The following is a 12,391-nucleotide window of genomic DNA, read 5'->3' on the forward strand; positions in this document are numbered from 1 at the left end:
GCACAGTAAATGTGCAGTGCCCGTCTTATTTTCCCTTTGTGTCCTAAGCTGTGCCTGTTCATTGTTACAGACTTTTAAACTCAATTGTATTGATCAGTTTAGCTCGAGATTCTGTACCCATCCTCGAGGCCTCCCTGTTAAGATCATGAAAAGTTTGTTTTGCACGTATTACATCATAGCTCCCTGATACGCTTTATATAGTGTTTCTTGTCAAACTCCAGGTTTTGCCTTTTGCTACAATTGAATGGAATTTTGGAATCTGTTTCTTCTCCAATTGTTTAGAATCTGAATCCTCTCTTAGATACTTCTTGATTCAATGCTGATAAATTTTAAATTATTTTGTTTACATTTAAAATATTTTTGGGCAGCACCTGTGGCTCAAAGGAGTAAGGTGCCGGCCCCATATGCTGGAGGTGGCAGGTTCAAACCCAGACCTAGCCAAAAACTGCAAAAAATAAAAAAAAAGAAAGAAGAGAAAAAACAAGGATATATTTGGGGTGGCACCTTTGGCTCAGTGGGTAGGGCGCCGGTCCTATATACTGAGGGTGGCAGGTTCAAACCCAGCCCTGGCCAAAATGCAATAAAAAAATAGCTGGGCATTCTGGTGGGCACCTGTAGTCCCAGATACTCGGGAGACTGAGGCAAGAGAATCACCTAAGCCCAAGAGCTGGAGGTTGCTGTGAGCTGTGACACCATGGCACTTTACCAAGGGTGACAAAGTAAGACTCTCTTAAAAAAAAAAAAAAAGATTCATGTTTGTAAATGTTTGATTTCTCATGCTTTTCTTTCATACCTGAGTGAAATAAAACTGATCAGAACATACTGATATAAGCATGATGATAAGGAATACTTAGGACACTTATAGATATTATGTATGTATGTGCACGTGTATAGTAACTGCCTTTGATTTTAGTTTATATGTTTAATCATCTATACTTTTTCTGGGGAATGAAATACTATTTCCAAATGAAGAGAAATCCATTTTATTAAATATTCTTTATAAAAGATAATTAGCCATGTCTACTGTTTTAATATCTGGGAGTCATAGACAAAGATACTAGGATCAAGATAACCCGGCAAGGCTGTAGATTCTTTGAAACCTTAGACACATAATGTCTCTAATAATAATCATGAGGTCTACTGAACATGCTATTTAGAGTTCCCGGCCAAGGAGTTCCCTCCCTCATTGAAATCCATTACTGCTACTTGGGTAGTTAACAGAGATTGTACAGTGATCGAACATTTGTCTGGTTTACACTTGTGGACAGAGACTATTTTGGCAAATGTTTGTTTACATTCCTGGTCCTGAAAGGATAACAAAGAAAATATACCCTTGATCATCCTGGTCTTGTGTCAAACCAGTAATGGGCCCAGGCTTTGTTTTATGGATTTAATGGTTCGGCAATGTAAGTGAATGACCAGTTTATGGGGTTTGAGGAGTTTATGACTGACAGCAGGAAAGTAACACTGACTTCTTCTCCCCCTTAGGCAATTATACTTGTTATATCACAAAGGTGAAGAGAGAAATTATAGCATAATGAACAGCAGAATAAGCTTTGGGACCAGGCTACTTGAATTTAAATCCCAGCATCACCACTTACTGCCTGTGGCATCTTAGGTTATTTAATCTCTCTGATCCTCAGTTTCCTCTTCTGAAAAATGGGGATAAATATTTAGGATGCTTGATATCCCAGTTACCTGGATTTATTTATATGAATGGGTCAAATTATCACATGTACTGTGAAAATACGTACAGCTATTATGTCTCAGTGAAAAAAATTTTAAGTAAAAAAATAGGGGTAATTTAGTGTTGATTTCACAGGGATATTTTTAGTACTAAATGAGTTAACATATGTAAAGCACTTAGCGCCTGGCACCCAGCTTATACCTGTATGATGATGATTTAATAATTCGGAAGAAACTCAGAAACATCACCTTTCTGAGAGAGAAGGAAAGGCTTATCTGGGCTCCCTTCTTTCTTTAATCCAAGTAGTAACTTCTTGATACCACTGGCATTTGTGTCCCCAGGTCTGGGAGTTAATTTTAACTTTTCAGTTTCTAAGCACCAACTCTGCATCTGAGTTAGGCACAAGACCCAAGCATGAGAATTGTTTTAATTTTTTTCCAGTTGCAATTTTGTTTTCTTTCTCTCTCTCTCTCTTTTTTTTTTTTTGCAAACCAACTATGCCACTTTTCAAAACAGCAAACCTGTTTGCTGAATAAATCAAGAGATTGTGTAGAGTAACTCACGTTTCCAGAATATGAACATGGAAGAAATGAGTCTGTCGTGGCACTAAAGACCTGTACCACCTCGACTGGAGCATAATAAGGGCTCTTCCTTGGGTGTCCACGTGTCCCCTGACATGGGGAACTTGACATCTAGTTACATTCTTCTTGGGGCATCACCCACAAGTAGAACTTGGAAAATGGAGTCCAGGCAGAAAGCAGGTTGCTGCTTGTCATGTTTTGGAAGATTCCCAAGCCAATTTGGAAGGAGGTTGCCGTTTACTTTGAAGTCCTCTCAGTCTGTCTGTCTGTCCATCTGTCCTCCTTCCCTCCCTCTCCCCCTCCCTTTCTCCTGTCTACACCTTTTCAGCAGCACTTTATAGGATGTTCTTGCATCTTATTTTAACTTTGTACTGAATTACCTCTGAATCTTAAAAATAATTTGGACTTCTAGGAGTTGGTACATGGCTTGGGAACCTATATTTAAAAAAAAAAAAAAATCTCTGGAGGATTCTATCCCTGGGCTATAAACTGGCTTTTGAAACTTTTGGTCTAAAACTTTTCCAATTTCCAGCTGAAAAATAAGCATTCTATGTTTTATTTTTACCTTGAGTTTTGCCCCAGATACCATTGAGACTGAGTTGGTGTTGCTAAATGTGCTGCTTGGCCTGGGAATCTCAGGCTCTGCGGGCCTTCACTCCAGGGAATCATTGATACGAGAAATACAGGTTGTAGGCCTGGCCCACTGGGGAGCAATGGGGCTCAGGGGAACCCTGATATTGTATGGGACTGAGCAGGGAGGTTGATGCATTTCTCCAGCTTAGTATTTACTTATTAATTTGTTTGTTCAGCAGCCATTTAAATGATTATGAGATCAAAGGCATTTTGCTGGGCACAAGGGATCCAGAGTATAGTGGAAAGAGTATAGGTCTTGGAATCTGCCAGATGTTGGTTTGAATCACTGCTGAGCTATGTAATTTTGAGCTATTTACTTTACTTCTCTAAACCTATTTCCTCATTGGCAAAATGGAAAATAATGCTTACCTTGCAGGATTAGAAATAATACACAGAAGGCACCTTATATGGTGCTATAGTTTATTTAGCATTTGTATGCCAGGTGTCATATGTGGAATTTTATATATACTCTCTTTTACTCTTCACAGCAATGTTGAGGCGGGCACTATTACTATCACCAGTCTAGAAATGAGAAAGCTAAGGTTTAGAAAAACAAACTAGTCCAGGGTTACTAGCTTCTAAGTGGTATAACTTTGTTTTGATTCGAGGACTGTCTGACCTCAAAGCCCATGTGTAGTGTAGAATCCTGCCCAGTCTAAGATTTCACCTCCCTGCTCCTCCAGGCTGGGAGTGTCCCTGTCAGAGCTGGTCAGGCATCCAAGGCTCTGATTTGACTCTATAAGGGTGGCCAAGGCATGTTGAACTCTCTTGGGAATATGTAATTGACACCAAAGAGGACCTGAAGCTTTTAGGTAGGTAAGCCAAAAAAAGTCACAGGGTTTATTTAGGGCTAGGGCAGCCTACATAGTCCATGTATATGAAACTGAAGTTATGGGCAGAAGTGGGAGCCCCAGGAGAGCAGGAGAGCTCGTTTTATAATGGATGACAAAGGCCCCATGGTCCTGCTTCCTGACCACACTCACAGTGTTTGCACCTAGCCCATGTATCTTTGCTGTCTTAGTTGAGGTCAGTTTGAATATTCATAACTTGATTTTCTGGGAAGACTCTATGGCATGTTACATTGACATTAAATCGAAGCTATTTTTAATTATTTACCAAATAGTGGCCATACGTAGCCAAACAAACTTGTAGTAGATGGTGAGAAATTTCACAGTGGAGAAGGTTCAGAGAGCTTCTGGGGCACAGAGGAGAAACTGCCCTCGTGATCCTTCATGGCTCATGCATCCCTTCAAAGTATTCCGTGTTGACTGACTTCATGTCACACCTGTCACTTAGGTGATCTGTAGGCTTAGACTAGTACCCCATGTTCTTCTCTACCTACCACATGGGAGCCGTTACTTTTCACTCCTGTATCTCCACATCCCATAGGAATTGTGTTGAGTAGCAGATTTGTCGTCTTAATTTTCTTTTGTCCTATCGTTACCTCCCTTTTACCTTCAAATATCTTTTTTAATTGTATTTCTTCTTGTGTGGCACTTGAGTCTTACAACTGTTTAGTCCATTAAAGAACTTTTACTTATGGCTACAAAGAAAATTCTCCAAGTAGAGTTACAAGAAATTATTTAAGTAGTTAGAGCCCCAAAGATCCACTGCATGCTTTCTTAAAAACAAACAAAAAAACCCTTTTTAATCAATGCTCTTAGAGTAAAAGTGAATTATTGCCCCCTCGTGGTAGAATTGTGCATTTCCCCCCACTCAAACCAAGTAGAGAGTTTTAATTTCCACTACCCCAAAACTTTGTCCTTTACAATTAATCTATTTGTAAAATGAATTTTACATACTTTCAAACCATCTGAACTTGTGCACGCGCATAGATCTTAAACGTCATAGAATCTTGTCTTTAAACTGTTTGGTTCTGTTTTTCTGTTTGAGGGACCAGAGATTTAAGAGCTTAAGTTAAATCAACTAGAGTCAGCCACATTGTATAGAACACACCCCAGTCTCATTCAGATTACTTTGCTATAGTTCTTTACTGCTTCTCCCTCCTTTAAAAGTCACGTCATATTCCTGAAGAACAGGGGTTTTCTTCAGAGGTATGAAAAGAGGAACTTTTGGAATTATCACGTGCAGGAAACCAGAGTACAATTCATAAAGTTTCAGGTGATCTTGAGGCTTCAGTTTTTCCTCCATTTTCATCCTTTTGAATAAGAAACAAGATTTTAAAACCAAGTGGGACTTCCTGTCAATAAAATGGGTAACATCTCATGCTTTAATAAACCGTCTTACATAAGAAGAATGAAGTAAGAAGTCATAGAAGAAGCCATTTAATCCTGTTCTTTTAGGAGTAAAATTATGGCACACTTTTACAAATGGAAGCACAGTAACATGTGGCCAGAGGCTACTCACTCAGTTGCTTGACTTACTGAATTAGGTTTTATAAGTCAGTATCATATAAATCTGCTTAGGAGGTAGGTAGTAAGCATTCTGACTTATGATATTTCGGAATGATTATAATACCTGTGTGCTTAGAGAAGTTGATTTTGTCAGTTATTTTTTTGGATGGTGGTGCTGTCTACCAATAGCCTCATAAGAACAACAGCTGCTCCCTCTAAGTTGCCTCCAGATTGTAGGTAGATTTTCAAAGCACATGCCCTTCTATGAAGATGAAATGGCTAACCCTTCTGAAATTTTTTTCAAGTCATTACACGAAATTCAAGATGCCAAGTAACCCCGTCTTAGTGTAAGAAGCTTGTTTTGTTTCAACATTTTAACATTTATTGGTTCATCGTTAGATTATTTTTTTTCTCAAAGTGAACCATCATTGAAGGAGTAGATGTTGCCTGCCTTCCCTTTAAAAAGACAGCTACCTATCTATAGAATGCTCAGTGAAAAGCAGAAGCGTATTTCTAGAAAACCAGATGGGTGTTACTAAAAATGTTCCTTAAGGAACTTCGTGCTGTCAGTAAGGACAACGGACTCATTTTCTTTACTCTTTCCACATTACCCTCACTCTGACTCCCCAGCTGATATAAATAAGTGCTCTTTAAATTTCAGAGAGCATATTTCGAATGTTCTCATTACACAAAAATAAGAATACAAGGTGATGGATGTGTTAATTAAGTTTATTAATTATTTCACATTATATATACATCAAAACATTGAGTTGTATATCATAACTATATACCATATCGCCAACTAAAATAAATGTGTTATTCTGAACTCTTAGGGACAACAGGAAGATTTTTATCTTACGCTACAGAGAACATAGTGTAGTAGATCCCAGTCCTGCTCTTCATAATTGCCTCTTTAGACTTCTATATTAAAAACAATTCATGAACTAACATCCATTCTTAATATCTGAAGTGTTGACGTCAGTATTTCCTTAAACTTTTATTTCTTAGACCCAATTACAAAAGATCACTCTCCACAAAAGAATCTGCTTACCATGATAGTAGGCATGGGTTTGTATTACAGGATTTTTCTTATACCCATTTATGATTAAGTTTCAGTGACATGCATGAGTAGTACTCTTGGAAACAGAAAATACTTCAATTCATAATGGAAAACACACTGTATAGCTTCAGTAATTAAAAAAGTTATGAAAGTGTGTTAGGATATTTAAGTAACTTACAATTTTTTTTTTTTTTTAGTAATCTTTGTCCAAGGTTAGATTATGTTCCTAGGGTAGATTCTTAGATCTGAATCAAAGATTGTAAATAGTTTTAAAACTTTTGTACACATTGTCCAGAAGTATGATTGTAATATCTGTATGTTTAGAGAAGTTGATTTTGTCAGGTTTTTTTTGGGGGAGGAAAGGGTGGTCAAAAATGCTGTATCAATTGTCTCTTATTGTATCCTGATGTCTGTCTCACCACATTCTTATCAGTTTGAGGTATTTTTTTACTTTTAAGGATCTTTGTGGTAGAACAGTTGATGTGGAAGTTTTAATTGTGATATTTGTTTATATTAGCCATTTTTATTTCCTTTGTGAATTGGTATTTAGGTCTTGTGTTTATTTTTATATGAACTCTTAAAATATTTTAGGAAGCAGTTGGCATTTTTTCAGAGAATCATTTGTCACCCTTAAACAAATAAATCTCTGTGACAACTCATTCTTGAGCAAACTCGTCACCCATAGGATTGAAAGAAATGTCCCAATTGCTGTTTATTGCCTACAACTCAGTCCTTTCAACTTTTGATGTGGAAGCAAGATTTTATGTTCTGCCTCAATAACATTCTCTGAAGTATGACAATCTTTGCGGGGTTGCTGGTGATGTAGGCTTCTTGTCCCTAAGTTTTAATGGCTTTAAAGAGTGACTAAATCTCTTTGAGGTGATTCCCAAGTCTCCATGGTGAATTGCACAAGGCAGTGATGCTAGGTTTCAAGTTAGAGCATCACAAACGTATCAAAATTTAGTAAGTCTAAATTTGGGCTTTGTCAATTGTGGCTACAGTAATGATAATTATAGTTAATTCCATTAGTTGTAATTGTGACTTACTTTACCTAGTTTGTATGTATGGATACATCTGTACAGAAAGGGTTTTTATCCTTTTTTATAGTTAGAGCTACTGAATTTTTATATTTTCTTCCTTTGTATTTACCCTTAGAAAGTCTTTCTCAAAACAATTGTGTCATATTCATTGTGGAAACCCCAGAAAGTCTCTGTGCTTTCCTGATGAATATACACGAACCATTGTTCCCGTGATGAAAAGACTCTCACCTAAAACCAGTGAGAAAAAACATTTCGAAAACCTTTCCTGGATGAAAGAATGAAATCAGTGTCTGCCTGACAGGAGCGTCAGTATTTTCACAGCTTCATGTAATTTGTGAGTCTGCCTGATATCTTGGTTCAGAATAATCTGATTCTAATAACAGTAATCCAGTGCTGAATGGTAGCAGTATTCCCATAAGGAACTGTTCATCTCTCTCTGCAGCAGAGTTGATAGGTTATCCTCTTGGACCATTTCCACATGTGTGCAAGTCAGTGTAATTACGTGGTTGGAGTGTGGCTTTAATAGGCTCTTTCTGACTTCATTCATTATGAGGATAATCTTGTCTTGCCCATAATATTTTATACATCTTCCTTTAATGCTAGAAATACAACTTTTTCACATGGTCTCTCCCGGTTTTCTAATGAAAGATGACTATGGCACTTTTGTTCTATAACTGTAGAAAGTAAAAGTCACAAATACATTTCACCAGACACCTCAGTTACAAAACTGCCTCGCCTACCAGGTTTTCTTTTTCGCACAGATAGCTTTTTTCTAAACCATGTTGCCTTCTTTAGAAACGTTCTTGCATCCTCCTAACAATGCTGAAAAGGTCTCCTCTGTAGACCCAGTTCTGGCAGATCTTGAAGAGATTTACTCAGTTCCGATCTGCCACTGCCTTCTCGAAGCACTCAGGATATAGCCACGCACAATTTGCTGTGGGAGTTGGACATGCCGAGGCTGACAAGCTCCTGTTAAAACCTAAACCTTTTCTTCTGATCTTAAAACAAATATATTCCAAGTCTTCTCTTATTCATGAGTTGAATTGCTTTTTTGAGTGACTGTTACCGTACTTGTCTTTAGACGCTTCCTGTACGGTGTGAATTTGTTTGGAATGTGCAACAATATAGAAAGTCTAGAAGTCATTCTCCCAGTCTAATCTTATATCCACAGAAATTCTGTAGAAACAAATTAACATGCTTATAATGTTCAATATAACTTATTCTCAAATATATATATGTGAACAAGGATATGTTTTGTGTTGTAACCTTACTGATTCATTTTTTTCCCATGTTTAAAAATCTTAGAACATGAAAAAAAAAATACATGCAAGACCCTTCCTATACCTTATGTTATAATAGTCTTTCATTACTTCGAGCTGCGCTTAGAGTCAGAACCATCTCATATGGACCACAAAATATTTTCAGTTAACTTAGGCCTGTCTGTGGTCAAATGTTGGCTAACCATCTTAATTCCTTGTATCTGCGATATATCCTATGTAAGAAATGGGCTGGCCAAGAACAAAATCACCCAACCGAACAATGGCAAGGGAGTGTTATTCAAAGGAGACTTCAGAAGAAAATCTTTAGGGTTGTTAACTGGGGCCCCCAAAGCATTACTAGTTGGGATTGGCACCACATAACTTACTGCCAAAGAAATAATCATACAATTTGAAAAAATTATTGTCTATAAATAAGTTTTCAGAAGCATTTTTAACTTTTTTTGGCCTGGGTACCAACTATTTTATGCAAGTATTAAGTAACGTCCCTATTATACAATATCCTACCAGCCAGCAACCCCCCAAATCCTTTGAGATTGACAGTTACATCAGAATAATGTAGTGAGTAAATGACATGAAGTTGGCCATCTTCAAGTAAGAGTTTCCAGCCATTTTCATAGGTTTTCGGTTAGTGAAATATGTACACACAGAACTTTTAACAATGTAATTTATCTGAACTGAAAAGGTGAGGGTGAAAAGCTTTCTTTGGATGTCAGACTCAGTATATTTTTATTTTAGCACAATGCATTTAAATATCTAGTCATGTTAGCTTTAGTTTTCCATTTATTTAATTTCAATTGGATTTTAAAAGATATCTAGGTTTTATATACATTAAGCATAAACCAAACGAATTTTTAAAGTGTAGTCAGATGATTTTTTTTTTTTTTTTCAGTTTTTGGCCAGGGTTGGGTTTGAACCTGCTACCTCCGGCATATGGGGCTGGTGCCTTACTCCTTTGAGCCACAGGGGCCGCCCCTGATTTTTTTTTTTTTTTTAAACTAAGGACCTTTTTGTTGTTCAGAGAAAATACAAAAACTTCTTCATAAAGAATTATGTAATGGAAGCTCGTAAAATATGCTATTATAAGTATTTCATCTTTCTGCCCGTGTGAGGTGTGTCTCATCATTAGAGATAATGTTACTAAATAGTTGTAACTGTACAGCTGCTCTGATTAATGATGGCTTAGACTAGGGTTTCATTGGGTAGGATTAACTATGTCTTAAGATGGCCAAATGCCATTATAACATTAATGCCAGAATTTAATGAAAGCCAGAAGTTAACTTCAAGGACTTTTATAATTTAATATGGGGACATGAACACGTTCTCATTGTTTTAACGTAGTGTCCTATTAAAAATAAATTCCCTTTTCTCTGTTTTCTTGTGACTTAAATTTTTGCTTAGCAAACATTTATGGCCTGTTAAGTAAGTGCCAATCACTGTGCTAGAGTCTTGAAGAGTGAGGCTGTTTTCCATCCTCAAAACAGAGCCTTTTTGATCAGAAAGAATAGAAATGAGAAACGCCTCTCATGGTCTCCCCTCGTGTTGTAGGACTCCAGTTTCCTAAGGCATGTATCTCCTTAATTGTTGGTCTGTTTCCTTTTCATTTTTTACATCAGTCACCTTCTTCCTTGTCTGGATTGAAAAGCTACATCCCTGTAGTAAAAGGCCTGGGCTATTGAGTTTCATAGGTGTGGGAAGGATAAAGGGCCTGAAACTGAAGGTCCTATTTATAGCACTCACTGCTGCAGTGTCTAGTGGCTGTGCCCTCCAGGAAGAGAAAAATTCTGCAGGGCCATAAGATATTGTAAAATTGGAAGTAGGGAAGGTAGGAGAGGAAGAATTCTTTCTTGTTTTTGAAAAATCTTCCTGTAAAGGAGGTATACAGGGTTCACTGATTTCCTGTAAAATGCAGGAGACCTCTAAAAGAATCCTATGATTCCTATGTGTTTAGAGCCTAAAGAAGGCAAAAAACTAAAAGAAAATGCCTGTTTTTTTTTTTTTCCCTCAAAATCTTTATATTTACATAAAGGTTATATATATATATATGTGTGTGTATATATATAAATGTTATAACAGGAAGATTAGTCTGTTTTAGACAGCATGTCCAAGAAGTGTGTGTGTGAATACGTGTGTACACACACAAATAAGGCATAACTTTTTGTAAAATGCAGGAGACTCTAAACCATCCCATGATTCCTATGTGTTTAGAACTCAAAGAAGGCAATGGACCAAAAACAAACACCTTATGTCCCTTATTTTTTCCCTCAAAATCTTTATATATGCACACATGTATATATATACACACACACACACGTTTGCAAAGAAATGTTGAGATTTTACAAAGTAAGACTATAAACCCTAACACGAGAAGTTAGAAATAAAATACAGCATAGGAAGAGAAACTGTTTCCAAAAGTCCTGGTGGAGGAAAACCTCAACTATGTAGCTTGGTGGCTGGGCTTCCTAGTGGCTAAAGCAAAGAGGAGAACTTGGATCACGTGGTGTGATTTTTCTGGTAGTAAGACACATACCGTGGTTCATCAGAACCAACAACCGTTCTTCTTGTTCTCCATTAATAATAAGAACAGCTTGTCCAGGGGATTTGGATAAGAAGCTGTAAGGCATGTCATGAATGATGTCCTTATGAATTTTTATAGGAAACAAAAAAATAACACACACATGTCATTTTGTATATTGGCATTTGGAGAAAATGAAGGGAAAAATGTGAAAAGCATGACCCTTTCCCCCCACGGGCTAGGGAGAGGGAGTTTGAGACTTCTGGTCTATTTACTGTAGATAGGTGCTTATTTTCTTTTGAGCCACTGACATGTGGAGCGATAGAAAGACGTAAAGATGTCTAGTAAAGGGTAGCATTGTTCAAAGTAGGAGGGGATAAATAGCATTTTTGTGGCAGCATGATATTTGAAAGACTGATCAGGCCACTGGGAGGTTTTTAAATATGCCAGTTCCCTGTAACAGGAAGATCAGTCTCTGTTTTAGACAGCATATCCAATTTAGTAAATTATTATTATTCCGTCAAAATTAATGTGAACAATTTTCTCTTTGAGGCTGCTTTTTCCATAGGTGATGTTTTCCAGATGGGCTTGGTGCAAACTCTCAATGTTTTGTGTTTTCTTTCCTAGAGAAGGAGGCTTTTCTGACATCTCTTCAATTCTGTCTCTCTTTCCCCTATTGTAGGGAAGAGAACACCCAAGGCAAAAGAGAAGCGGAACAAGAAGAAGAAGAGGAAGCTGATAGAAAGAGCCCAGGAGCAACATAGTGTCTTCTTAGCTACAGACAGAGCTAACCAGTAAAATGAAAGACACACGTGGTGGATTGGGGGGGGGGTTGTTTTTGCAAAAGTGCACAGAGCTGCTCTCTACTCCTTCACAGTGGCGCAGCGTTGCTGCTGCTCTGACTGGTATCTGTTCTCAGTAACGTGGCAAAGGAAGAGCCCCACGTGCAGCCTCTGTTATTTATGCTTTCATTAGGATCTGGAGCCCGGGAGGGCAGGAGTTAGGTGCTCAGTCTGTGACTGGGCTCGGTGTGTGCTGAGAGAATCCGCCCCTGGCTCTGCCCGGCCGCAGAGGTGTGAGTCCGCAGCCCGCCCCTGGAGCACGGACATGCGCCTATTTATGGAAAGAAGATGCTCTCTCGGCAGGCACAGTGCTGTTCACTTGTGACCTTTATTTCTCACAGTGCGCGTTTTCAAGGATACACGTTTGTGAATACCTGCTTAGTGTTACCACATGGTGTTCTC

General features: G+C 37.9%; 1 protein-coding gene across 2 annotated transcripts in view; it reads left to right on the forward strand.

The window, feature by feature from the left end:
* The window catches only part of RSPO2 (R-spondin 2), a 139,045-nt gene extending 127,100 nt beyond the window's left edge, over nt 1-11,945 (forward strand). For both annotated transcript variants that reach the window (XM_003782411.1, XM_012810053.1), the window contains one exon: nt 11,830-11,945. In XM_003782411.1, the coding sequence (XP_003782459.1) occupies nt 11,830-11,945 (116 nt within the window). The remainder of the gene's footprint in view (nt 1-11,829) is intronic.
* The last annotated feature ends 446 nt before the right edge of the window (nt 11,946-12,391 follow it).

This window comes from Otolemur garnettii, unplaced genomic scaffold (genome assembly GCF_000181295.1).
Source record: "Otolemur garnettii isolate 467f Iridium unplaced genomic scaffold, OtoGar3 scaffold00004, whole genome shotgun sequence".
NCBI classification, from domain to species: domain Eukaryota; kingdom Metazoa; phylum Chordata; class Mammalia; order Primates; family Galagidae; genus Otolemur; species Otolemur garnettii.